This window comes from Callorhinus ursinus, unplaced genomic scaffold, assembly GCF_003265705.2.
Source record: "Callorhinus ursinus isolate GAN/ISIS: 27379988/994484 unplaced genomic scaffold, GSC_fseal_2.0 scaffold18, whole genome shotgun sequence".
NCBI lineage: Eukaryota > Metazoa > Chordata > Mammalia > Carnivora > Otariidae > Callorhinus > Callorhinus ursinus.
This window is the reverse complement of record NW_027397080.1, coordinates 34026183-34052929: the sequence shown is the minus strand read 5'-3', so window position 1 is coordinate 34052929 and position 26747 is coordinate 34026183. Positions and strand designations below refer to the sequence as shown.

General features: G+C 51.0%; 1 protein-coding gene across 6 annotated transcripts in view; it reads left to right on the top strand.

The window, feature by feature from the left end:
* Positions 1–26747, top strand: part of AJAP1 (adherens junctions associated protein 1) — a 189544-nt gene that overhangs the window by 102212 nt on the left and 60585 nt on the right. For 2 of the 6 annotated variants that reach the window (XM_073903444.1, XM_073903445.1), the window contains exons 3-6: positions 5522–5609; positions 7735–7977; positions 9658–9789; positions 16576–17425. In XM_073903444.1, coding sequence (XP_073759545.1) covers positions 5522–5609; positions 7735–7977; positions 9658–9730 — 404 coding nt within the window. In that variant the 3' untranslated portion in view covers positions 9731–9789; positions 16576–17425. Of the gene's footprint in view, positions 1–5521; positions 5610–7734; positions 7978–9657; positions 9790–16575; positions 17733–20511; positions 25974–26747 lie in introns of those variants that run through there. The other 4 variants (XM_073903443.1, XM_073903442.1, XM_073903441.1 and 1 more) reach the window with 4 other exon arrangements.

The following is a 26747-nucleotide window of genomic DNA, read 5'->3' as shown; positions in this document are numbered from 1 at the left end:
TCCCTGCATTCTACGATGAGCTACCGTTGACAAAGATATGTCATCCCTTTGCCTCAGCAAATTCCAGCGCCATCGCTCCTGCCTTCATCCAAGGGTAGCAGCCGGATGTACCACGTACATTCCTCAAGCGCTAGGAAAGAAGGCCCTCAATGGGTTTGCTTTGGCCATGGACAGTGGCCCATGTTTGATCCAGCTCCATTTAACGAGAAAGTCGTCCAGACCCAGAGATGGATTACCAACTCCCCATCAATCTCCAGGGCCTGATCTTATTACAAACCACCACAAATATAACCATAAAAGCCCTATTGACTGATGCAGAGTTTGCCAATCCATCTGTCCCCATCCATTATTCCAGGTATAATTTTTCATTATCAGGATGGCAGCTGATTCCTCACACATTAGTATACAGTGGCAATTACCAGGAGCAGAAAGAGCCCCTAAATTAGCAGGAACAATAACACCTGTCAGGAAGGGGAAGCAAGAACTCCACACTGCATGCTGTGCACTCTGGGACCATGTCTGAATTACAAAGAATTTGAAGATGGATTCAGTATTGACCTTGTAAATGGAGAGGAGGAAGTTTGTGTTTTCTTCCCTTTCTCGGGTGTATAGAGTGTATATCCTCCCTTCAGGTGACATTGTCGTTCACCGGGTCACAGCCTGCCTGACAGCTGGAGTAGACACTGTTCAAGGATTTCCTTGCCTGGGGTCAGTAGGGTTTGCAGGACAGAAGTTCCTACCTGCACTATTTAATGTCCACAAGGGACCTGGCCTGAGGGAAGCACTACTTAAGGGGTGAGTAATGTGGCAGAAATTAGTGAGGAAGGAGAGAATTTGAGGGGGATAACCTCCTAAGAACCCTGCCATTTGCGTGGGGCAGGGAAACCCAGTAGCCCGACACACCAGTTCTGAGATCTGAATGTCCTTGTCTTTTTGCAAAATGCAGCTCCTTTTCAGCCTTAATGGAGAAAATTGAAAGGCATGTGGCTGAAATAATTCTTCGGGTCCCTGGAGGGACTAAATTGATAAAATTCTCCCTGGAGTTTGGTTTCCAAAAATCAAGAATCTGTCTAATTGAGTTCTCGAGGAAACTGTCACACAAAGTGATCTATTCCCAAGCCAGCCTCACGTGGACAAACCCGGCAGGGCGAAGCTGCCCATGGCCGACTGTTACGGTCCAGCTTGCTAAGGTGGAGGCTGTGGCTGTCTTTGAAATCACCTTGGCAGTGGCCAGTGAAATTCTCAGAACTTGGGAAGCCTTTGATGATGGAGTGTGAGGGTTCTAGTCTTCAGAACCAAAGGATTGCAGCTTGAGTCCCAGCTTTAACCAATCTTTCAAAATAGATATATATTCTATTTAATTTATAAGACAAACCACCCTCAGCTGTTCACGTGAGTTAGAGGCCAGCAAACTATAACCTATGAGCCAAATTTGGCTGCTCTCTGTTTTTGTAAATAAAGTTTTATCGGAACATAGCCACACCCGTTTGCTTGCATATTATCCTTGTCTGCTCTTGCCCTGTAACGGCCGGATGGGGAAGCTGCGACAGAGACCATACTGCCCACAAAGCCTGAAATATTTACTCTCTGGCCCTTCATGGCAAGGTTTGCCTAGCCAGCATCCATGCGAAGACTTAAGGGATTTACACTGATGAAGAAGAAAGGACTCCTGGCATTTGGGGAGGACTAAATAACAGGGCAGATGATTGAAACAGGACACCACTTCTCACATGCTGTTCTGTTCTCTTCGTAGTAGCCAGCCTCCCGGAGAGAAGAAGTGAGGAGGCATCCTTATGGATTTTCTATCTTCCAACCTGCTTCTTGCAAGTGTCATTCTTGCCACATGTCAAAAGGCCTGACTTTTGTTCCACCATCATGAGCATGGGGTCTATGGGATCTTCTTGTAGCTATTGATCTTTTAGGCATGAGCCCAGGGGCCCATCAGAACTCAGGGGCCAGGCGTTGAAGCATAAGGCTGTTTGCCTTGCAAGTAAAGTATGTGAGGAGTAGTCAGATGTTTGCCTCTAGCTAGTTTTATGAGCAGAATGTAGCTACAGATGGGTTAGTTTGGCGTTAGATGTTTGATCTTCTCTGAGGCTCCAGAGCAGAGACTTGCCTTTCATCCTGGCTCTGCCGAATGATGGTGGGAAAGTCACTCTACTCCTCAGCATCAAGCTCCTCATCAGTCAGGCAGGTGCAGAAGTGCAGGGTGGTGATGGATTCGATTGATCACACGTGAAGACTTGGCAAGGTACCTGGCATAAAGAGGTCTTTCTAGAAAGCATAGCAGATGATCTTGGCTGGTTATTAACCCACTTATAATTTCCTCCAAAATCTAATTTGGTAAGTTCTGTGGAGGAGTTCCACACTGAAGGCAGGAGAAGGGCCTCCAGAATAAGGCAAACCTTAGGATTATATCGTTACCTTTCTCCCTGTTCCCCTGGTTTTTATTTTCTCCTTTTCAGTTATAAATGTAATATGTCACATAGCTACGGTTGTAAGGGACTGTGTTAGAGTGTGTGTGGGGCTAGGGGTGGGTATGAAGATGAAGAGGCCCCTTTCTTAAGGGGGCTCAGGGACTTCTGAGGCCCTCGGGCAAGGGGCTGGTCTTCCATTCTCAGGGTCATCAGTGAGGGAGAGGGTCCCTTGAGCCAACCGTTCTGCCCCCAGGCCTCAGTTTCTTACATCTATCAGAGGAGGAGAATCAGCGCTTTCCCATCCTCACCCACAGCGGGGAATGGGAGGTGATCAGACATCTAAGATGCAGCTGGTCATGGAACTCTTCCCTTCCAAGGACGGTTGCCAGTGCAGATATTCAACCCAACAGAATTCCTGTAGTAACAAGATGAGAGGTCAAAATCGAGCAGTGCCCTGTGCCTCCTCTGGTCCAACAGGTGTTGGGGAATGGATGGCACAGCACTCTGCTCTTGCGGGGCTCTCAATGCCTTCAGCTCGGCCTGACCTAGCAGTTGAACCAGCCCCTGCCGTTCTCTTGGTTCACCCGCTCACTGTGTACTTTTACATCGCCAGCCTCCGTAAGCTGGATTCTCCTGACCTAGAAGATGGAAGGTTTAGCCCAAGGAATGAAGACTCAGTTCTTGCCATGGGGATTGGGATGCAACCTGCCAACGAATAGCTGAGAAGTGTTTGGCATGAGCCTGGAGCACTTCCCGAGGGGTCTGTTCATGGAGGAGGTGGTGAGGCTCAAGAAGATGTAGAAGCTTGCTCTCCCCCAGGAATGTAGAGGGGAGAGGTACCAGCCTCTACCTTGGAATAAAGGAGACCAAAACTGGGCTTAGAGAAGGTCAGAGCAAAAACAGATTAATGAAGTCTGAGCTCAGAATCATATAATACTACTGCTCTTAGTATGGGCTTTGAACCAGCAGATCCTATGTGAACCAAGGAATTTACACAAACTGGTCCATTCGGTTTTCACTTCCATAACTGATGATGATAGTATCTACCTTTGAGAGTTGTTACCAGGATAATTTGGATAATGCACCTCTGACAATTGTTACCACTTGTTGAGCATGCCTGAGATCACCATCATCACCATCATCACCATCACCGCCACTCACCACCCAACACCACCACCATCACCACCACCATCATCACCACCACCATCCTTTCCAACCCTTCCTCTGCCAACAAGGTCTGAGTTGGGTGTTGGGGAAGCTGTTGAATAGTTAGGGATTACTGAGGCTGGTGGGTACTCCATTGTTGATGAGACTGAGGGTGTTCCCTGCGGCATAACTAGCTGTCAGTCCTATGGGAAAACTGACCTGGCAGTCTTAGATGAAAAGGCAAACTGGCCTAGAGGTTTATGGCAGGTGCCACAACTTGGGCATAGATGTATGTGAAGCCATTGGCCAGAATCAACAGTGAATGCTGCCATTTTAAAAAATGGGCACTAGATCGCTTCTCAGCCTTTTGGCTAAGATCAAGTGAAAAAATGGGCACTAGAGAAGCTGCTCCTTAAAGGCGGGTACCATGGCTGAGTTCGTCAATACTGACAATGTTTGGCATGCAGTAGGTACTCTGTAACTGGTTCTTGAATCAGTGGATAAAAGAATTAATGAAGGGATTTCCATTACATTCATGTCTTCTCCAGTTTTCCTAGCGCTGCTTATCCTGTGGGCTCAGGATGGGAATCCCTGACGACAACAGAAATAGCCCAGAAGATGGGCAAACAGGAAGAGAAAGCTTGTTTTCTGGTCATGCCAACTTTGAATCATTTATTAATAATTTCCCCCACGAGGATCATATTCAGTAGAGAGGTAACATCTGTTTGTGAGACTGTGTCCTTGGGAGACCGCCAGAAAAATCTTACATTCTGAAATCCTCCACGCTGGGACACACGTGTGTCTTGTTCTCACCCCAGGACCCGCTGGGTTCCTCGGGGCTGATGGGCGGGCCTCTGGAGTGGAGAGAGGCAAGTGCTTACACCTCCCAGGTGCAAGAACAGGGGGAATTAGCACTTCAGTGGGACGAGGTGCTGCCCCCTGCAGGGCTCACTGCAGAGCCCCCAAGACCTCTGTGGCCCAGCTCCTCGGGTAGGGTTCTTCCTGATCAGAGGAGGACAGGGCCTTTGCAGGTGGCTTTTATGGACCAGTGGCATCTGCTGGGCATGCCCCCAGTGTCCGTGTTCCAGGAAGGATGTGACAGATGTGTTGTCAGGAGGAACATAGCTTCGCCGCCCATCCCCTGCATCCGTGGTTAGTGGAAGGTGGTACAGGGAGTGGGGAACAGAGGGACGGTATAGGAGGGAATCCCTGTCCTCTGCTATCTCTGTCGGGGGTCAGCAGACAGCTCTCGGTGGGGCTCAGGCTGCCCCGCTTCTGTCCCTGACTTGCTGTTTCCACTCCTTACGCCCCGCACCCTCCTACCCCATGCACACACACAGCAGGGCACAGGGCAGCGAGGCCAGACTGCAGATCCTTTTCTGGGCTTTGGGGAAGCATCAGCTGCTAGGCCTGGGTCTTTTATTCCTGGAACCTCATCAGGCAGTGAGCATCTTGGAGAGGACTCTGGAAAGAGGAAGATACTCCCCAGTGATCCAGGTAACCCCTGAGTCTGCCAGGAGGTCAACCCATGTTCACTGTCCCCTACCTTCCCAACAAATCCTGGGCTGCCTCGGCCCCTCCTGTGTCAGGCCAGACCTGCTCCCACTCAAAGACCTGTGCTCAGAATCCAGAACTTACCCAGGTGGGAGGAGGCAAAGGAAGAGTGACAGGTCCTGGGGGGCGTGCCTCAGCCAGAGCTCATCTGGGCCAGGTGAGGAGCTTGACAGGTGCAAGAAAGGACACAGCTGCCCGTGTGGGCCGGGTCACAGCTGGGGAGCCAAGAGATGCCGGGGCTGGGGCCTCCCTTCCTGGACTCCAGGTGACCACAGCCCTGGTGCCCAGCCCCTGCCGTGGGGAAGGAGAGACCCGAGTTGACAGGAGCAGGCCCCGCCCTTCCTGGGCTCCTCTGTCTCATGCCCGGGTCTCATGGCTGCCCTCCCCCCCTTCCTCTCTTCCAGGTCTGGCTGTTCATCAGATTATCACCATCACTGTCTCCCTCATCATGGTCATAGCTGCTCTGATTACAACTCTTGTCTTAAAAAACTGGTAAGGCTCCTCGGCCCCTCTGGCCTGGACATGGGGGCTGTGGGGGTCCCCCCGGGAAGTGTGCACAGAGGGTTTCCTACTTTTCAGAGCCGGTCCCACATCGCATCCCAGAGCATTGTTTTTCTCATTTGGGCCAGAGAATCGGGTGCAGCTCTTGGCCTTGATGCAGCCTGCTCACCTTCAGCCCCACGGCAGCTTGGCCAGCCACAGGCACCGCTCTCCCTGATACTGCCCTTGGGCGGGGGCGCGCCCCTGACCGTGGCTTTCTCTGCAGAATGCAAGTGAGCCCGGCCTCCATGACAGTTTCTCAGGCAGCAGGTGTTGGGGTTTCCGAAGCCTGTGTCTGCATTCAGGTGTGCCTTTCGATGCCGCCCACCCAGCACTCCAGCAGCCCGGGCAGGTTCGCGCCCACCCCTCGCTGCCCCTGGCTGTCCAGGGGCTGTGCTCCGCCCACCGCTTTGAATCCTTCCTTCCTCTTGTGGCCGCTCTGTGTCTGCTGAACTAGGTTATTGCTTTGCTCCAGGCAGCCTGTTTTTGCCTATTTCCTCCTGGAAATTGGCCTACTTTGAGGTTGGCCTTGCTAGGTGAACACACCTGCTACACCCCTGGGAAAACCGGGGCACTGCTGGGTGACCCTGCTGCACACACACCTCCCAGGCCCCATCTGCCTGCAGCCCCTCCTCCAGCAAATGTGTCGCCTTTTAGCATCAAAGCTCGAACTCCCCTGTAGGGTAATACACCCAAACGGTGCCCCTGTTGCCGGCTGGTGGTGACAGGAGGTCAAATGGGGCTGATGGGTAGCAACTACTCCCGAGGGTCTAGACAACGGAAATCCGAGAGAAAGCCAGTCTCCAGGGTTAGCCGAGGTGCCAGGGTGGGACCTCACAGCAAACCAGCGAGGCCTCCCGAAAGCCAGCAGACCCGAGACCCAGGGCGTTTTCTGTGACAGGTGATGGGGACGACCCTCAGCTCGCCACAGGGCATCTTGGGCAGGGGCTGGTCCTGGTCTGGAGCCCAGGACCACATGGATTTGTGGCTGGACAAATTCCATTGACCATCCTGACGGCCCCCACAGGAGACGGAGGAGGCTGTGGCCTCTCGGTTTCCCGCATTTGGGTTTGCAGCGAAGCCTCAGAGAGTTCTTCCGGGGAGGACAACCCAGGCAGTGGACGAGGGGGTTCCATGACCTCGAGGGGAGTCCCCTGGGTTTTCCCCCCTTTGTTTATGGGGTAGGGCTTCTCCGCCAGGAGCCAGGGCTCCTCTCGCTGGAAAGATGAGGCAGGGCATGTTCGTGACTTACACGAAGATGGGCTCATGGACCCTCACCCCTCACAGCCACTTCCTTCCGCCTTGGCTCTGAGCACAGCAGGGAGGGGGAGAAGGGGAACTGGTTCCGCAGACTGGGGGCTCCCCAGATTTCCTCCTAGCTGCCCTCCTCCATGGGGATGGGACTTCCACTTATCCTTCTTGTGACTTGCCAGAAGTGCCTGGGAGAGGTCACCAATGGTCCGCTCCCCCAAACCGCTTGGCTGACAAGGGTGGGACTCCCGTGTCCATCCTTGGTGGCGCTGGGAAGGCCCTGGGGTCCAGAGGGACGGGGCAGGACCCATGGGGCATTCAGGAGAGTTCTCTCCACAGACCCGGTACCCGTGAAGAATGGACGATCCACGTTCATTTCCAACTTGGGAGTATGGGCAGGGTGCAGGGCTCCCCACTTAATAATTCTCCCCACAGATGGTTACAGAGTCCCTTCCAGAATGAGCCACCAGACCAGCCGCACCTGTACTCAACCCTTCATGGGGAAACCGAGTCGGCACCCCCGCCTGGCTGCCACCCTTCAGCCAGACAAGGCCTCAGCTCTGGAAGAACGCAGCTCAGAAACTTATCTCATAATCTGCCCTGCAGTAATGGCCACATTTAAAATTCAAATTTTATTAACAAAAAAAAAGAGAGAGAGAGAGTGAGCTGATTGTTTGATTGTGGCTGATCTTTCTGAAGAGGCTGGGGATTACCATCTAATATTAAATGACGGATAATTCATGCCCGGAGGCTAAGGCTCCGTAGTCTGAGGCTGGCTTTCGGCACCTGCCCGCCGCACCCCCACCCCGACTCCTCTGTCTTCCAGCTGTGCCCAAAGCGGGAACACGCGTCGGAAGAGCCACCAGCGGAAGATCAACCAGCAGGAGGAGAGCTGCCAGAACCTGACGGACTTCACCCCTGCCCGGGTGCCCAGCAGCCTGGACATATTCACAGCCTATAATGAGACCCTCCAGTGCTCCCACGAGTGTGTCCGGGCGTCCGTGCCCGTGTACACCGACGAGACGCTGCACCCGACAGCCGAGTACAAATCCACGTTTAACGGGAACCGGTAAGCTCAGGCCTGGGCCAGGCCCTGCCACCACAGCATCGTCGACCTGGGGTGGGGGCACCCTGCACGTGTCTTTGGGGGGCCGAGCAAATGCACGCAGCTGGTCTGGGGAAACGGGAGGGGCGGGCTAGACGGAAGGAGGTGTTTCACCACCCAGAGACAGAACCCAGCAGCAGCCCTGCTCGCTTCCGGACCGCACCCTTGCAGATGGGCAGAAGGCCCTCCCCACCCTGGATGCCATGTGCTGGGGGCTGAGCAGGCATCCTGGCCGGCTTTGTGGCACCGGGTCTCCTGATATCCACACACTCCCCGTCAGTCTCTCTCAACGCCCATCAATAAAATGTCACCAGTGCATCTTGCAAAAATATCAAATACCAGCCAGACTCCTGGTTATTCGATGCTCTTTTTTATTAATCATGGGTAATCCTTCCAAGAAGACATGACCCTAAAACCATCCCTGGGAACATTTAAGAAACCCTCGAGTCAGCTTCCGAGGGTTTATCCGGAATTAGATTAAAATATCAATAAGCTATTTTTTTTAAGTGAGCATGCACATATGCATCATTTTGTAAATTAAAAAAAAAAAATTCTCCAACCACTTAAACATGTTAGGAAGAAATGAGTAGGAAACCAGGAGGACCCGAGGGACCCACTGTCAGCGGCAGGAGTAGCTGTGAACGCCCAAGGGGCCCGAAAGCGTTCCTTCCAGAACCCAGGTCGAGGAGACTCGGGGTGACATTTAGCTGTGCTGCTCATAGTTAACGGGTCCTCATCCTGGCTGTGAGAACGGGGAGAACTTCCTTAAGCTCCTCCTCTTGCATCTCTGTGTTGGACTCCACGATATTCCCTGGGATGCTCCCTTCCCAGCCCAGGAGAGTGGAGAACAGGGGCCTCAGGACTGTCCTTGCAGCCCACGCTGTTTGACTCAGCGACATTTGGGGAGCTCCTCAGTTGCATCACAGCCTTCCAGAAGGCCTAGTTCACAAAGAATTGGCAAGAGGATTTTCAAACCATTTCACTGAACGCATGTGTGTTGGTTTGGATATGAGTGCTGGCCAACGAGTGTTTCAGTTTGGGGAACGGGGGGTGGGTTGCCAAGTGACCATCACTGTTCCCACTGGTCCCCCTTTGGCCCTGCCCTGACCACGTGCAAGGTGGGTGCAGCTGCAAGGTGGGCACACTGAGCCCTGGCTCGGAGGCATTGGATGGAACGGGTTCTTGCTTTTTGGCCTAAGGCAATGCTCTGTTGGCTCTCCCTGGCCTTTGGAAATGGTAACTTAGGTCTCAAAGGTGACAAATAACAGAAGACCCATTTCAGGAGTCAGGCCCTGCCCACTCCATCATGTGCAGTAAAGTGGGTGGAATCTTTGCCCTTGGAGGGGGAGACCCCAAGCTTTGGGCTTATCCCGCAAATTAAAAAACTAAAAGCTAAAATGTCTTCTGTACACGGCTCCTTCAGGCTCTGTGTCCTCCAGGGCCTTCCAGGGTGGACGTGAATGTTAGCTGGCCACAGGGAGAGGGGGCCCCCTTCCTGCCGAAGGCCAGTGGGTCCCAGCTGAGCATTACCTTTCTGCGTTCTTTTCGACTCAAGAAGCCAATTTCCGGCAGTAGGCCTCAGGCGGCCTGCTCGTCCGGTGTTCTGTACGAGTGCACACAAGCCCGTTTTTCTGCTCGCTGCAGACCCTCTCCTTCTGATCGGCATCTTATTCCTGTGGCCTTTGTGTCTGAGAAATGGTTTGAAATCTCCTGCTGACTGGCCGAAGTCTTGTTTACCTCCTGGGGGCAGGGCAGACGCCATGTGTCTGTTTTATGGTACGTACCTCTTTTTTTTGGACATCGATCGATTTTTTTCCCCCCTTTGCCTCACCTTCCCCACCCCTGCCTCCACTCTGGGACAACTGGGAGCCCTTCTAGACATGGCAGGTGGAATTCCAATGGCGTTGCCATCCCGAATGCGAGCCAGGAGCGCTGGGCTTGTGGTCTCTCTGCTGCACTTGTTAGAAATGCCCCCGTGGAGGGAGGGACAGACACCCAGGAGTGGCAGCGCCGTCCCAGCCCCAGGGAAGGCCCCAGCCGGCAGGGAAACCCGGCCTCTCGACAGACAGGGACCAGGGCAGCGGCTACGCGGGCAGGCATCACACCTGCATCGGATGTCTCTACATCGGGGGCGGGGGCAGCGGGGGGAGAGAGGGCTCGAAGCAGAATTAAAACACAATTTTGGAATATAAAAATAAGAGATAAGAAGGTAAAAGATAAAAGAAGGAAGCAAAGAGTTGAGACATCTACTAATTTGAAGCCAGGGACCAGCACCAAAACAGGATGAATTTTCCACGCTCTGCTGAATAGGAACATTTGGTTTGCTTTCAGTGATACTAACTTTAATGCTAAGGGTAAATTGCTTTCTTCTGCACCGAGTCTCCCGAACACTCAGGCTGCTGGGGGAGAAAGTGCATTTTGCCCCCATGACTGCACATTGTCTACACACAGTCAATAGATGCAACCTGGACTTTGGGCTTTTTGGTCGTTTTTCTTTTTGATGTTGGGTTTTCTAAGGATCCTCATTTTTTTTTCAAACACAGATACTCTGTGACATCAGATCCCTTCCCTGAGTAGGGAACCCAGGTTCTAGTTTGGGTTGTTGATATTTGAAAATACTTGCTTCTTCCTTCTGCCCACCTTCTGAGGCAGGAATCATTGTCAGAGTGGGTGGGAGGTGTTTGCTGGGGGCGTCCGTGTGCCCCTTGGGGGGCTCGGCTCGCAGCACAAAACCAGGGGCTGGAGGAACCCACAGCTTTCAGAAATAGGAGTGAATGGGTCGGTCCTAATCCAGCCCTAATGAATCAAGTGTTTGCTCCAAATCAAATCTCCAGCCCTCGCTTCCTGTCCTGCAGCCAAAATGACCTGCTTGCTTAGCATGATATTCAGCCATCGGGCAAAGAAATGTGATTAGACAAGAATGGAAAGCTCTCCTCCCTACCCCCACAAAAGGCCTTTGTTGAGACTGTGCAGGCAAGTTAGGTAAGTCACACTCTGTCCCCGACCATTCAAGGGCCAGATGCGCCTGCATGGCCCATCCCTCAGAACCTGGTGCCTTTGTCTGCCTCAATGGGACTCACCTCATTAAGGCCAGGGACAGAGCTCCCTTTGGAGTTCCAACCAGGCTAGCAACAGGGAGCTGCTTATTAGCAGCGGAGTTCCTGCCTGCCTGGTGAACCCTCTGCAGGATGGCCCAGTGGTCGCCAGTATCCCTGTTAGGATTTTAAAAATGCATAAAAACATAAGACATCGATCTGGCCCTGCACGTCAAGGGTTCTGCTCCCTTCCTTCAAGAGCTGAAGGCTCACAGCCTGGAGGTGGGCATGCTCTTCACTCCAGGGAGCTCCCCCGCCACCAGCGGGGGCTGGAGGGCAGGTCCCCTGAGGTGGACTTTCGGGGGGACAGTAATGGAGCACTCTTGACATCTAGGGACTCACAGTGTCCCCCCAGAAATGCCACTTTACAGAGGGGAAGCTGAGGCACGAAGCAGTTAAGTGACGTGCCTGGGGTCAGTCAGGTTGCTCGTGGTGGGGCAGGTCAGCCCAAGGCGGCCTGGCTCTTTCCCGGTTGCAGCACACCCCCCCCCCCGTGCGCTGTCCCCTGTGCCACCCCCAGCCCGGCCCCAAGTGGGAGGAGATTCGGTGCAGCTGGAGGTGGGCTTTCCAGCAAACTGGCGTCCTGGGACATTCAGCTCGGCTCTGCAGATGGGAGACCAGCTCCTGAGCGCCCAACAGCCTGAGCCACCAGCCTCCTCACCCACATTGGAACCAGGAGTCGCAGCCCTGACTTAAAAAAAAATAGTAGAAAAGTGCTTTTATGGATTCCTGTGCTCCAGAAAGCTTTTCTGTCTCAGTTCTCTCTTCTAGCAACTCAGGGTATCAAAGGACCCCCACAAGCTGTTGGTGGGCTCACCCCGTCTGCCACTCCCAGGTGGGCCCTGCCTGGACCACGTTCCTCTCAGGGTGTCTGGACCCCCACCTGCCTAGGAACTATCTCAGGACCACCTCCATTCGCAGGAAGGGACACATCTGTGTCCGAAGAGCTTGACCCGCTCACTGTGGACCCCAGGCAGGCCGTCTGGGGAGGTGAGAAGAGCCGAGACAGGACCTCCTCTGAGTCCGGCCATGCGTAGCCGCCACACCTGGCGCCTGTTCCCTCAGACGCAGACCAGGAGGGCTCCGCAAACAGTCTTGTTAGCCTTTGATAAATGCTTAAAGATTCCTTCGCCACGTGCCAGACAGACCGTTTATCACTCACTGGGAGGAAAGTATTTGGATTCTAAGTATCCCTGATTCTTGCACTTAATGCCTGGACCTGAGCATCGAGCGGAGAATGGCCAGGAAGATCGCTCAGATTTACTAAGGTACTTACTGTCCCTTAAATAAATAGCAATTAATACTAAAACATTTAATTAAGGTTTAAGAGCTGGTGGAGATATTTCTCTCTTGCCATAGTTGCTGAGCCTCTCCAAATGCATTTGTAATGATGACAGAGCAGTTTGTTACCGCACCGTCTTGCCCACTCGTGCTAACCCCCATGCACACGTGGGACCCAAAAGTGGCCAAATTCGCTGCCCTGCGGGCGGGTTGTCCCAGACACAGACACCCGCGTCTGGGCAGATGTTCACCCTGTCTCCCTGATTCGGCCTCTATAGTCGATTCCGGCAAGTTCCTGCCTCAGACCACCTCCACGGTGGCACCCAGTTGTCCTGACCTTCCCGCCCACTGAGGAAAGGGGCCAAGGACACACGCCTGCCCTTGGCTCTTGGGCTAATTTCCTGTCATTTTTCATATAACAAGTAAACTTCAGAAAACCTCATTAGTGTTCAGATCTTTGCATTTGCCAAGGCCATTTTATTCCCAAGAGAGCCCGAAAAGTAATAAAAGTTCTCGCATCTGAAGCCAGTAAGAAATAAATCATGTATTATTATTATTTTCAAAAACACACTGAAGACATAACTAATAAAAACCGAGAAATGCACCTGAGCCTTCCCGCTTTGTTCTAAAAAAAAAATAACAGAATACCCAGCTTTTGCAATTCAGAGGAACACTGTTTTCAAAGCAACATGCAGACCGCGCTGCAAACTGGTCTGTTTTAGCCAAGCACCAGCAGCAAGGCAAACTTGGGGGCAAAGTACCCCTTTCAGGACGCAGCAGCGGAGAAATTGACTAGCAGCCACTGGCTCTGGGGTGCTCTTGCCACGGTCCGTTCCTTGTTTTGCAAAAGCAGACACTGATCTCTGAGCCTGGGCCTGCCCTGTGGTCTGCCGCTGGTGGGGCCAGGCAAAGCTCAGAATCTCCTTCCAGGCAGCAGAGGGCACTAGTTTCTCCAAAGTCAGAATTCATCCCAGGTCCCAATCTCTCAGATCACTTTGCAACACGCTGCTTCCCTTTCTGGCGGGGAACCAGGTGTGGATGCCCTTGCCATGTGTCTCCAGCCAGGACGTGGAGGGGCATGCTCTTGGCTGTCTTTCCCATTGGCCTGGGATGCACGGCCCTCTCAGGTCCCTCTCAGGGTTAGTGCCCAGCTGAGAGGGTCACACACCGAGCCTTGGGAACAGAAAGCCGAAGCATTCCCGGGAGCTGAGTGCCAGCAGCAGGAACGTGGGGCAGACGTGGAAGGTGGCCGCGGGCAGCCTCACGCCCCTTCTCCCGGCCTGACGGGGTGATGCCGCCCTTGCCGGAACCCTTTGCAGGGAACCCATCCCCCTCTGCAGGAAGCCAACATCGCTGCTCAGGTGGAATGCAGGGCACAGAGTGGAGCCACCTCCCTGCCCCTCTCTCTGCCTCTCTCGTCCTGAGACAGACGCCGGTAGGTTTGGAAGAGTCTCCATCCCCGGCAGCACAAGGGCCCCTCCGTGTGTCCTCGGATGCAGGAGTCAGAACCCACCTGCAGGCAGCACCTGAAGGCCATGAGTCTCGGGGCCAAGGACGAGGCTACTCCCACACAGATGTCTCTTCCCTGAGCTGCGTCCAGGACTGATGGTCCACTCTGGGCCAGGCACAGAGCTGGAGCCTCGGCGGACCTAGCAGGCACCCCGTGACACCTGCAATGACACATGGCGTGCACACACTCAGGAGAGCCCACGTGGCTCGTCCTGAACCTGCAAAGTCCCACAAGAGCGAGCTCGAATAGACAAAGATGAACTAGAGATGGCATTTGGGAGAGGAGGGGCTGTCCAGGAAGGCCTCCCCAGGGAGGTGACCGTCTGCAAGCACTCGAAGAACACGGAACGAGGAGGCAGGACCTTGTCCGGGGTCAGAAGCACTGAAGACGTGAGGTGGGACAGTGGCCACATAAACTCCATACGGAAGACCCCCCACGCAATGGCGGGCACGGGGGAAGGGACGAGGCGGCACCTATCACCCCCATCGGTCTGGTTACCGTCAGAATAAAGGACCTGACGGCAGCCCTGCAGCGGTCCTCGCAGGAAACCTCCCCTCGGGAGGGGACAGCCGTCTGACAGGTGCTCCAACCCAGGACCCTCATGCCAGCGAGGAGGGGGCGCTGCTCAAACCAGAGAGGGTCCCAGGCCGCCAGACCTAGGCCCGCGGTCACCAGGCACAGTCTTTCGTGTGCCCATATTTTTTTTGATGTGTATTTTTTTTAAAATTTAAAGTTGCGGTAACGTGTACCTGACACAGAATGGACCATTTCCACTGTTTTTAACAGTGCAGTTCTGTGGCATCGGGCACATTGACAACGTTGTGCATCCCTCACCACCACCTCTCTCCAGAACCTCCACATCATCCCGAACTGGAACTCTGCCCCCGTGAAACACCGACCCCCTCTGACCCCCTCCCCCAGCCCCTGGAGCCCCCTTCTCCTCTCAGGCTCTCTGCACTTGACTCCTCGTATGAGTGGAGTCATGGAGCATTTGTCTCCACATTTTTTAGCTTTCCAAAAATTAGAATGAGGGCAGACATACAGGAGGGACATTACTCTCCTCTTTAATGGCTTCGTTTTTTAAACCACCCCCACCCCATCCTAGAAAGCGGAGGTGAGCAGGGGTAGGGCACCGTGGGAGTGAAGCTGCCGAGGGTGGTCCAGCACCCACCTGACCAGAAGTCCTATTTCTTCACACGAGATGACACCCTGCCCACAGCAGAGCGTGCAGTCCCTCGGGAGATGAGTAGATGTTCCATTTTAGGCCTCCTGGGGTTGCTCAAATGTGTCATACTAAGGTAGAAGTTAAGGTGAGGCGGCAGCCAGGGGCCCTGCCTTGTTGTGTGGTCCAGACCAGGAGGGCTCCCGGAGAGGAAACATTCTCCTCCACGCCCAGCCCAAGTGGAGGAGGATGTCCGTGCTGAAGCTCCTGGTGCAGACGGTGCCGAGCAGCCTCCCGCCTCCCCGAGCCTGGGCACCCTGCAGCCCCCAGTCCCGGGGAGGGTCGCCCCGCAGGCTTATTCAGGTCAGGACAAAGCACCCTACCCCCTCGGCTGTTGAGACAGAGGTAATGGGCCCAGGCCCGGCACAGGATCAGAGTCTCCTGGGGAGCTTGTAGAAAGCTGTATCCACAGGCCCTACCCTGAGGACCTGCGTCTGGGCCTCTGGAGGCGGGTGCAGGCGTGTGTGTTTCTGAAGTGCTCAGCAGGTGACTAGGATGAGGCCAGTCCGGTGGGGCCGGGAGCCCCCGCGGACTTGCCAGGGCTCCAGCCCATGGCCTCTGGGTTTCATTTTGGAATTACTGTCCCTCGTCTAGTTGTCTCACCGGCATAGATGAGGGTGCAGCGTCCTACCCCTTTGTACTGTCTGAGGGTCCTCGTTTCCTGTAGTTGTGGGCTGGGGGGGGGCTCCAAGTGACAGCAGAGAGAAACAGTGCCCCATCCTTCCAGCAGAAGCGCCTCCAGGCTGAGCCATGGTGTGTTCCAACGCCCCTGGCCATGCCCAGAACAGCCGCAGGTCTCTGACTCTCTAGGAGATGCTGACCTCTGGGGTCTGTCACGGAGGCGGGAAGACTCTGGGGTTTCTACTTTCTGAGGCTAGGTATGCCCAGGTTGGGAAGAGCCACCCTTCTTTGCAGTCAGCCGACTTGGCTTGCAAGCACGCGCCTTCTTTCTTTCTTCAGCAAGATCACCTCTTGGGTAGACCGAGGGGTCAGTTTTTCTGATGCAACCGGTTAATCTCCCCAAGTCCCAGCCTCAGTGAGCCTCCGGCTGAGCAGTGGGTTGAAATGGACTCCATTGCTTCCCACCATCCAGGAATGGGGCGGGCGGCACTTCTGCTCCTGGTGGGTAGGAGCTGAAAAGGGGGTCAGCCTGGCACTGGACGCATACAGTCACTTGCAGGCTTGCGGTGCACGGCCCTCTCGTAGTTAATGCAGGGGTGATCCCAGCCCCTCTCAGGACGCCCAGACCCACTCTGGGCAGAAGCAACAGCTCCTCCATCAGCTACTGTGATTAGCACGAGGTCCCTGGGACTCCTAGCATGTGCTCCAATCCCCGGGGCCCAGGGCAGGAGACCCCGGTGTCTGCAAGCCGGCAAGTCTCAGAGGGGCTGTACAGACTCATCCTGCCCGTGGCTCCCTGCTATTTAATCTCTTCTTGTTTTCCTTCCACACAGGATTCCGTTGGTGAACCTGTAAAAAAAATAAATAAATAAAAATTAAAAAAAAAATTAAAACACACACACACACACACACACAAAACTTAAAACTAAACTCTCTACGGGGAGGGTCCCCATACCTACCGCTTCAGTTTGCCGGTGGGACGCTCAAAGAGCAGGACGCTATAGGCCAAATATATTTTTATAAAAATGCTCACGCCTATGGGGGACTGCCTTCTGCCAGAGTTGTCTTTGGAGAGCAGAAAGAAGAAAAGCAAGAAAGAAGCTGGAGACAGAGAAGAAAGGCCAGCAGGAAGCACCTGGAGCCTGGGATTTGAACTGATTCTGAACCTTTGCCAATAATACCATTATGTGCCATGTACTGACCCGAAGGACTTGGTGACCAAGGCGAAGCCAAGCGAACCACGCGTAGAAATCTTACCGAAAACAGTGGGTGGGAATCTTCCAATAGAGTCGCTATTTCTGGTTAATATACATATATAAATATATAAATACACACAGACACACACACACACTTTTTTTGTACTGTAGCAATTTTTGAAGATCTTCAATGTTCCTTTTTAAAAAAAATGTTATCGGTTACAGAATCTGATTTATTTAACATGCTTAGTACGAACAGAATAAACTGGTGTTTTCTACTTTGGCAACATACTGCGCACACAGGAACACACACGCACACACACACACACACACACATGCATATATATGCATATATTGGAAATGCAGTTCCACGAGTGAGCATATTCCTTCTGGTGACCTGGTATCCCATGGCCATCCATCCCGGGGGACAGCCTGGACCCACGCAAAGAGACCCCTCAATGACACATCCTGCATTCGCTGGTATCTGGTGAGTGGCACTAAATGTATACTTTATTATCTTGGGCCAGAATTAAGAATGCCATGGTTTTATATACATACATATATATAGAGAGAGAGACACATAAGTACGATCTTTTTTTTTTTTTTTTCATTTAATCGTTTGAAGAAGCTACCTAACAGCCACGCACACATTTATATAGCCGGCTGCTTACAAATGGGGCTGAGCGTCAGCTTGGGTGGGTGGTGGATTCTTGACCATCTTTGTGTTCTACAAGCATAGACCGAATTAAAGAAAGTTTTCCAGTTCCAAAAATTAAAGGAATATATCCTTATAATGTGTGTGCGTATGTCAGAACAGAACTCAAAAATACACAACGGCCCCCGTTCGTTTGAGAATGAGAAATAATTCCGTGTGCAAAGGATCCAGGCTACTCCCACGGGAGCTGTGCCCTGTAGTGGGTTCCACATTTGTCTCACACACGTTGCTGGACAAGTCGCTGCTCTTTCTAGAACCCAAGCCTGGCTTTGAATCTTGGTGGGGACTGTAGCAAAGATGCTGTCTCTCACTGGTGCTGGTTGGTCAACATCTGTGTTTTTGCCATCAAGAATCCTACAGTGGGGTTTTCCGGTGGAAATAGGGGCTCGAGGCTGAAGCCTCGGGACAGGAAATCCCAACCACACATACTTCATTAGAAATGCTGCCATGTCTGGGGCGGGCAGTTCCCTCCCAATCCCGGCCACATAATGGCGCCCTGGTGCCCCATCCTGCCGTGTATAGGGGGCACTGTGAGGGATGAGAGGCTCCGTTGGACGCTGTTTTCTCCTCACAGGGATCCCAGATTAGGTGCTTGTGGCCTGCCTTCTATGAATGGCCCACGTGTGACTTTGATTTCACCAGGAGGGTGTGGGAGCCCATCTCGTGAAATGCCCTGCAGACCATGTAAAAAGGTTGAAGGTCGGGTGGGCAGCAAACCTTGTGCCCACTGACTGGCCAGGTTGGTGACCCCTTTCTTCCATCGGGCTCAGTCTCCCTCTACAACACCTTTAAAACATAGTTCTGCGCCTCTTGGGATCTGGGAGACCAAAGCGATGCCAGGGAAGGAAGAAACTGTAGTGCTAGGTCTGTGTTGTTTGGAATTGCTCGCCACATGGGAAAGTCCGATTTTTGGTTTTGGGTTTTGGTTTTGTCATTTCCCCCCCAAAGCTTCGGCACGTGTAGAGACTGCACACGCCTGCCACTGGCGTTGCCAGGTTCCTGGGGCTCACCTGCATGGCGCTGGAAGGCACACTTCTCTCCGCCCATCACCCCGCTCATCCATCTCATTACCTTAGTGTTTTTGGAGGTGGCGCGGGGGCCTTCCTGACTCAGGTGGGCACAGCTTGGTGAGTGCAAGGCAAGGGCTGTCCATGCCCGCCGGGGCAACGGAAGCTACTCTCTGCTCTCCGACACCCTGAGCTCCAGGGAGCCCGAGTGAGAAGGAGGTGATGGCAGGGGGCCTCTTTGCTCACCAACAGCAGGAACCCGGGATTCCTGATGATGCCACAATTTGGCATCCACCCCTCCCATCCGACTGCTGCTCAGCCCCTTCCTCGGACCTCGGGCTGCACTCCCTACACCTGAACTCTTTCCAGAGCACCATGTGATGCTGAGCTTTCGAAGGAAGCTTAAAATAACAGAGCCCCCCAGACACACAGAGCCCCGCTGGGCATGTGCTCAGGGCAGGGCCGGGCGCCACACACGTTTGCGCGTTCCCCACCAGGAAGTCTGCTCTGAGCTGAGATCTGTCAAGACAAATCCACCTCGGGGAAGGCTACTGTTTCAGGATGATTGAGGGAATGTGTGTAAGGGTTTTAGCTTTTAAACTGTCACCTGGAAACGTGGAAGCATCATCTCTGTACAGGGGATGGTAAAGGAAAGCGAGCAGGCTTAGGAATTCGGTTCTGCCCGTGAGAACGTCTATAAGGTGAGACTGGGCAGGCGTTTCCGGAGTGAGGCCCTGGGCACGCAGGTCCGGGCATTCTGTGTGTCCATGTGGAGGCTGTGTCCCGGCCATCTGTCCGCAGTCCGGGGCCACGCTCTGCTTTGGCCGCTGCTCTCCTCAGCCTCCCTCCATCTGCCGGGTCCTCACGTTTGCTGTAGATTTTTTTGTCCCTCAACAGAAGCACTCAGAGGAAGAGCATTATAGTTTGGTAAGTCCCCCAATTTTTGTCCACCTCCATCTCATCCCTTCAGTGACTGAAATCCATGGTTGTGGCCCCTGCCACACACAGACCACTGCCCATCTTCTACCGTGAAAACTTTTGGAACAATTAGGCTGGGTGTTGGGGACTCTGCTGTCCAGTCCAGCCTGTTTCTAGGCTTAATTACTTCTAATCTTTGTGCATTTGTCATTTTTATCTGGTTGAAATAATGGGTGTAATTACTTTGTTGACAAGTTCTGAGAGCCTAGGGGAAGGGGCTCCAGGCTCGGCCGGGAAGTCTTCCTGGGCATTCCCCACTGGGCTCGGATTCCAGCAGCATCCAGGGCAAAGCCGGGCCGTGTGCCCACCGCATCTTCCTCCTCGGTTGCAGCCTGCTCACACTCAGTGTGGAAGTGTGGGGACCCCTGGGCATGTTGGAGGGCGGTTAGTCTCCATAGTTGGTGTCCTTCCTGTGTGGGAAGTAAACACCTCTTAGGAAGCCTTGGTTTCTCCCAAGTATTTCTGGTCCTTCCCCATCCTGAGTTGGGTGGACATCTCATGCTGCATTTGACTAGATGTTTATCTCAGTTCTTCATGGAGCATTCGAAACTCAGAAACCTGGACTTATCAGCAAATCCCACCAACTCTGAATTTGACCCCTAGGAATTCAGTAGTTACCCCTGTGACCTTGACATCTTTGAGCACTCTTCCTTCTCACAGATACATTGCTCTTTCTCAGCCACATTTCAGCATCAGGCAGAATCTTCTGTATAGGCTTTTTAGTCTTCAGGAATTTTGTGTGAGGATGTCCATTCCCATTTGTCATATTAAGAAAAGCACATAATGGAGAATTGACCCTTTTGCCTTGTAAGGTCTCCATGTGACTCTTACTGCCCAAGGAGTTACTCCACCTTTTTTTGCTTCTTCTCCCAGATGGTCCAGTATCATCAGCAGCTCAGGAAGCTGGGCTGACCCCAGTCTCTTGGGAGATAAGACGAGGAGCCAGGGCTGGGACCTGCAGCCCTGTCAGGTCTGGTTGGATCTTCCCATGACTTTCATCTCAGTGCATGGCATCAGTACATACCTTTCTTTGTCCATACTGTGACACCAGCATCTTGTCTCAACAGGGAGGTCCCAGCATGAGTGAGTGTCAGCACTCCCTCGAGGTGTCTTCCCCCCGCCCTGTCTCCACCGAGTCACCCCACACATCACAGTGGGGAAGGGCACTGTGGTCATTCTTGTTTCACTGCATGAGTCCCTTCAGAAGACACTACTCACAGATGCAGTTGGAAGAGAAGCGATTCTTTGTGGCTTGCCAGAACTTGCCATTCATCTGCTCATGCCAAGACTTGAACTCCTGTCATGTTGGCCACATGGTCCTGCCCTCATGGGTTTTACTTTCTACTCTAGGAGGAGGCAGATAATTAACATAGAAGCTAAAAACAGTGATTTCCAGAGAGAGGGATAAGTGATAGGAAGAGAATGGAGCAAAGTGATGGCAGGAAGAGAAGAGAGGGCTGTCCGCATCTCCTGGGAACCATCAGTTGCTCAACGAGGGCTGGCCTGAGGTTGAAGAGAATAAGGAAGCCTTGCTCCTACCTCCCGGCTGAAAATGCAGTGCAGTGCCAAGGAGGAGATGCCCCAGTCATTACAAACCATCCACCTTGTTTCCCACCAAACCCCTCGTCATTCTAGACAGGAGTGGCCCTGCAGGGGAGGCGGGGAGGCGAGGCGATGAACTTCTCTCTTCCTCGAGTGCTGCCTCTCTCCATGGACCCCTTCCCGTGCACATACATACATTGTCGAGTCTTAGCTAGGTCAACCAATTCTCAAGGAAGACTTGGGAATCCAAGGACAGAGACACAGCCCACAGGGCCCTGGGAGCCCCAGGGAGAGTCATCCCTCCTGGTAAAGAAGAGAAGGCAGCTGCCTTTTCCAAAGCTCACCCTCAATACTGATCACACTTAGCAACGTACTTCTTAAACAACATCTGCTTTTAAGTAAGCAGATACTCCAAAACACACCATGATTCATGTAATTTTGGAATGGTTATTTTGGTGCAGTTTGTCAATTTGCTATGCCATACTGTTTTTTGATCGTTTGTTTGTTTTCCAATGTAAATAGCACAGCCCACATAAATGAGCAAAATTCTCACCATCTGAGTTTTTGATTATTCTTCCTGACTTATTTTACATCGATGTGCTTCCGGCTATGAAGACAAACTTGCTCTTCATCCCCTGCTCTGAGCCAAGATTTGTGTGTTAGTTACACTCAGCACAATTCGTGGGGTTTTGGCGAGGTCTTAAATAGCTGTTTGATATTTTGAAATATGCTACCAGCCCTTCCTTCCGAAAAGTGTGGAGCATGGTTGTGCATAGTTTTGCCTTTCTGGGGTTAGCGTTTGCATTCGAGTGTAAGGAGTGGGTAAATAGAGGTGTAGGCAAAGAACCATCATTGTTTGGATCACCCCAGCCATCAAGCCAACAGAAATAGATTTCTTTTTGAACTCAAATGATTCTAGAAAGATCTCAACCAGCAAACACAAGATAGCCAATTTCTGGAATTCAGACTGGTCACCGTGTGAGCAGGCAATCCCTGGCTAGGGATTCAACTCTGCACATTCTCCCCTCCACTCCATTTCGCTTTGGCTGGAGGGGGCTAAACATAGAGGCTGCAGCAGGAGCTGCAAGAGGACAGATGCTTGTCATGGGCTCTTTAAGGGAGTAGTGCACGGACAGCAAGGGCGTGGTGAGGGGCTGATTTTCAGACACCATGCCAGTGACAGGTCTACACCCCACCCTTGTAAGTGCACAGCCCATGGCCAGTTGTAAAGGCAACTGAAGAGAATAGTCAACTTGGTTATAATATATGTCTGTGTTGGAGCTAGAATGCTAAAACAAATCTTTTGAGTAGCTCCATTGTATGTCCCACTTGATGGATTCCTTGCTAAATGCTCCAAGAGTTAGTGTGCATAGACTCAAGAGAATAGTTTTGAATGAATCCATAAATCTAAGTCATGTATGGGACAACCTCAGCTTAAGAGACATGGTTTAAACTGACCAAACTTGCATATCTGGGACGTATAGGTTTATGAGAACTTGGGATTGGGGCAGTTTAAACAGCTAGTGAGTAGGGGGGTGAGGGTCAGTGAATGTATAAATAGTCATGTTATCTCTTCTGTGTAGGGTAGAATCAGAACACACATATACCATGAATAGTGTAAATTAAATAGGTTAATATAATAAGCCTAGAGAGTTGCTAAGACATCCCCTGGGGCTGAGTTCACTCTTGCTAATATCTTGAATCTCACAGTAAAACATCTGCTGAGTAATATGTGGTGGGAATGATGCAGAGGATCGGATTGTAGGAAATTCTGTTTGAAAGTTAATTAGGTTTGTCCCAGGTGGTCTCTCTCTTAAAATAGGATCCCCTGGAGACCTGGATTTTCACACAAAATCAACATGTAAATATCTGCAACACCAAATAACAAATCCCTACAAGCTTTATTCTTATGTGGACATTAACTCAGCTGATCACACTGTCTAGATTTTGTCAAATTTCTGAAATTCTGCAATAAAATGCTTTAGTGTTGATGCTTATAGCTTTTGGGTTGGCAACTGTCCTTCATTTGTCAGTTCATCCCAGTCTTGCTGAATCTGGCAAATTATTGCTTCCAGAGAATCGGGGAGTACTTTAGCCTTGGGAGAAGCGAGAACACTATGCAGTACTAACATCTACTTTTGGGCACCATCGTGTACCATGAAGACTTGTAGCTACAAAAGTCTAGGAAGGGGGAACCCTCTGAGGGACCCTCGTATAATTATTTCAAATCATTATGCAGGGAACCATAAAGGCAGACATATACCACCCTCCTGGGCCACTGTCCCATTTCTAAGACAACCATGTGTCCTTCACTCTGTAACCATTGCAAGCCAAAAGGGCCAATTTCAAAGCCATTGTAACATCCAACCTCCATTTCCAAACTCTGAGAGACCATCAGGAGTAGGCGAGAGGGGCTTTGCTGAAGTCGTAGCTGCTGAAATCCACGGAAGGGTGTGACAGCAAGCCCATAGTACTGTTCCTGGCCAGGTTTTGTGAAGCACCACTGCCACCAGAAGGGACCCTCCCCATCTGCCTCCAAAGTCTATTTTGGGCTGGGAGCTCCACTCTGCATTTTCCTGTCTTATGCATATAGATTTCTAATATGTTATGTGAGGGCTTACAACTTAAGGTCTATAAAGCACCAGGAGTGTTTTCCTTGATGAGTTTACAGCAGGAAAACACGAACTTAACATGGAATTCCTGGAGAGGACAGGTCTAAGGTGCTCTTAGGTACTACGCCACTTCTGCATAGAAGCCCAACTGTTCTCCCGGTGAAGGGCATCAAAGACAGGGATGGGCAGCTGGTTTTGAAAAGTCAGCTGGCATAGCAGATCCCACATTTGGTCACACACTCCTTGAACTGAACTGTCATGACCTACAGACACTTTAAAAAAATAGGCCTTTTGTTTGCTTTTCACTGCATTTGGATTGCTTCCTCAGAAGGGTGAAAGGTCCTTAACAAAGTTGGTCCTCAGTCAACTGACCAGAGAATAGATCCTTAGAGATGAATTCCCAGCCCAAGATGACATGGAATGGCTTGAGGTTCAGCGAATGTTTCAGAGACACGCCCCACCCCGTGTTTGTTCTGCTCGGTGGGAAGACAGAACAACATCCATGGTATCCGTTGCTCCCTGAAGCCCTCACCAGTCATGGTGAAAGGGACATGTGGGAACTTGTGAAGTTTTGGAATGAAAAAGAGATTTGGGGGAAACATGTGACCAGCTTTGGGCTGCAGGTAATTGTTTTCTTAAAGACTAGAGTTTTGTTTTGTTTTCCCTTTCTTCTGGCAGCCCTGTTTGGATCATTTCCTTCTCCCACCTTCCCTGCAAAAGCAAGATGGCGGGTGCTGGAGCCCAGAACTCGGTTACCCTTCAGTTAAAATGACTCAAATGAATAGCAGAACAGTAACAACAAAGCCTTCCCTGAGCTTTAACAGCCTCAACTTGTCATTTAAGTTGTTTAAGTTTACTTAACTTTGGATTGAGGTATGGATCAGCAAGAGATTAAGTCTCTCTACACATGTTATTGATCAGGACTCTTCTCAAACACGAGTTAGACCCAGAAGTGTTAAACTGGACATTGGAGGAAGCATGGATCATATTTTTAAATTATTTTTACTTTTTTTTTCCCAGAAGGAGTAAATGTTTACTGCAAAACATTTAGAAACTATCAATAACCAAAAGGAAGGGAAATATCTGAAACCCTTCAACTGTTGTTTGATTTAATGGGAAACAGTTTGTTCAACGCTGAACCGGTGGGGACCAGTGGCAGAGATCTGTCCACGGTTGCACAGTTGAGTCAACAAATCTGGCTCCTATATATGTTTTATACAAAAAAATCGAATTAGCTTTTGAATGCCTCTTTGCCGGTTTAACTTGTCACTGACTAAACTCACCGTCGATCATTAGAATGCCACTAGGAAAGGAAAAGGCAGTCAACCATCTGGATGTTTTGCTTTCAAGTCATTGGGCACACCTGGGCATTAGGGTGGCATAAAACAGAATACCCAGAGAAACATCCAGATTATTGGCTGGATTTTTCACATGGGGCATCTATGTGACACACGTCTGGGAAACAGAGGGATCCATTTCCATTTCCCACATTCCTAGTGCATCTGAATAACACTTGAATTTGCCAGGTCTAGTTACATACGTTTAAAGATGGGCCCATCTCTCTCCTCCTCCTCCCCAGCTCACCCATGGAACTGGAAAATCCACAGACCATGAACCTGAACCACAGGACGAGAAATTAAATGCTGATGGCCACAGTGGCCTATTTTCACAGGTTTTAAGTTAAATGTTGTAGAACTTTATTTTTCCCCCTTTCCTCATGTATAGTAAATCTGGGTTTATTTTGATTTTCCTAAATTATTTTCTGATACAATAAACTGTTAACTGTTTATTTATACTTTTACATGGAGCACTTGTTATTTTTCAACAGCAAAACAGAAGCATCTCTGTTTAAGTGTTATACATATATCTATACCACAGCTGTCCTTATAGACATATTTATATGCCATCTTCTTGAAAGTTAAACTATTGTAGTTTACTGTTGTGTTTTTCTTTAAATGCATACCATAATCATGTTAATAAACAGAAATGACATGATATATTTGAGTGGGGGTGGGGGGCTGGGTGTGATTTCCATACAGGTGAACTTTTATTCCAGATTTTTTTAAGTTGTTTCTGTATCTCAAAGCTATGTATTTGGAAAACATTGTACATGCAACACCTATATTAACTTTCCTGTGTATATTTAGTACTCTGATGTTGCTATTAAAAAAAACATAATATGGAAAAAAATGAGAAAAGAATTGCCATGAGTTGAGGCCATGACCTCAAAAGGGCTTTTTAAAAAAAAATATTATTTGTTCATTTATTTTTTTTAACAATATTATCTGAGACCAACTCTAAGAATATGGGCATTCGTGTTTCTATGCCATAGTTCACAGATTCTAAAATCTCCACCCTGGATCTGCATTATTTTCAAGACAAAGCTTTCCTACTTCAACGAGTAAGAAAACATTTCCGGATCTCCATGTGTGGGCCCTGGGTTTGGGTATAACTGAGTCTGGACCAACGGAGACCGTCCCACAGTGTTGTGCTTGAGACCCCAAGCATCTGCAAGAGCAGGCTTGGGCATTTCCATTGCACTCTTATGAACATTTTGAGTCCAGCTCACATCTGCAGAGTTTCCTGCAGAAGAAACCACCTCCTAGGGAAAAGATGGGCCCAAAGCTTATAATTGTGTGCCTATGCTGAGGCAAGAAATTCCAAGGGGCCTCCATTATTGGAGCCAGGGGATACATGGAACGCATAGAATTTACAGAGGGCGGAAAACAGGTTCAGATGAGGTTATATACGTGTGAGTAAGGATCCTGCAGCCAGCACAACAGTCCTTAACCACAGGCAATTTTGGTCCCCAGGGATGCCCCTAGACCAGCTGACACTAAGGCTGAGTCTAAGAAAGCAAGAACAATAAGGCCTTCTTCTCAGTAAAGCTATGCTCCTCAACCCCATTGCATTCTACATCTGCTAAGCACCTTTGGCCATGTCTGGTGTATTTTC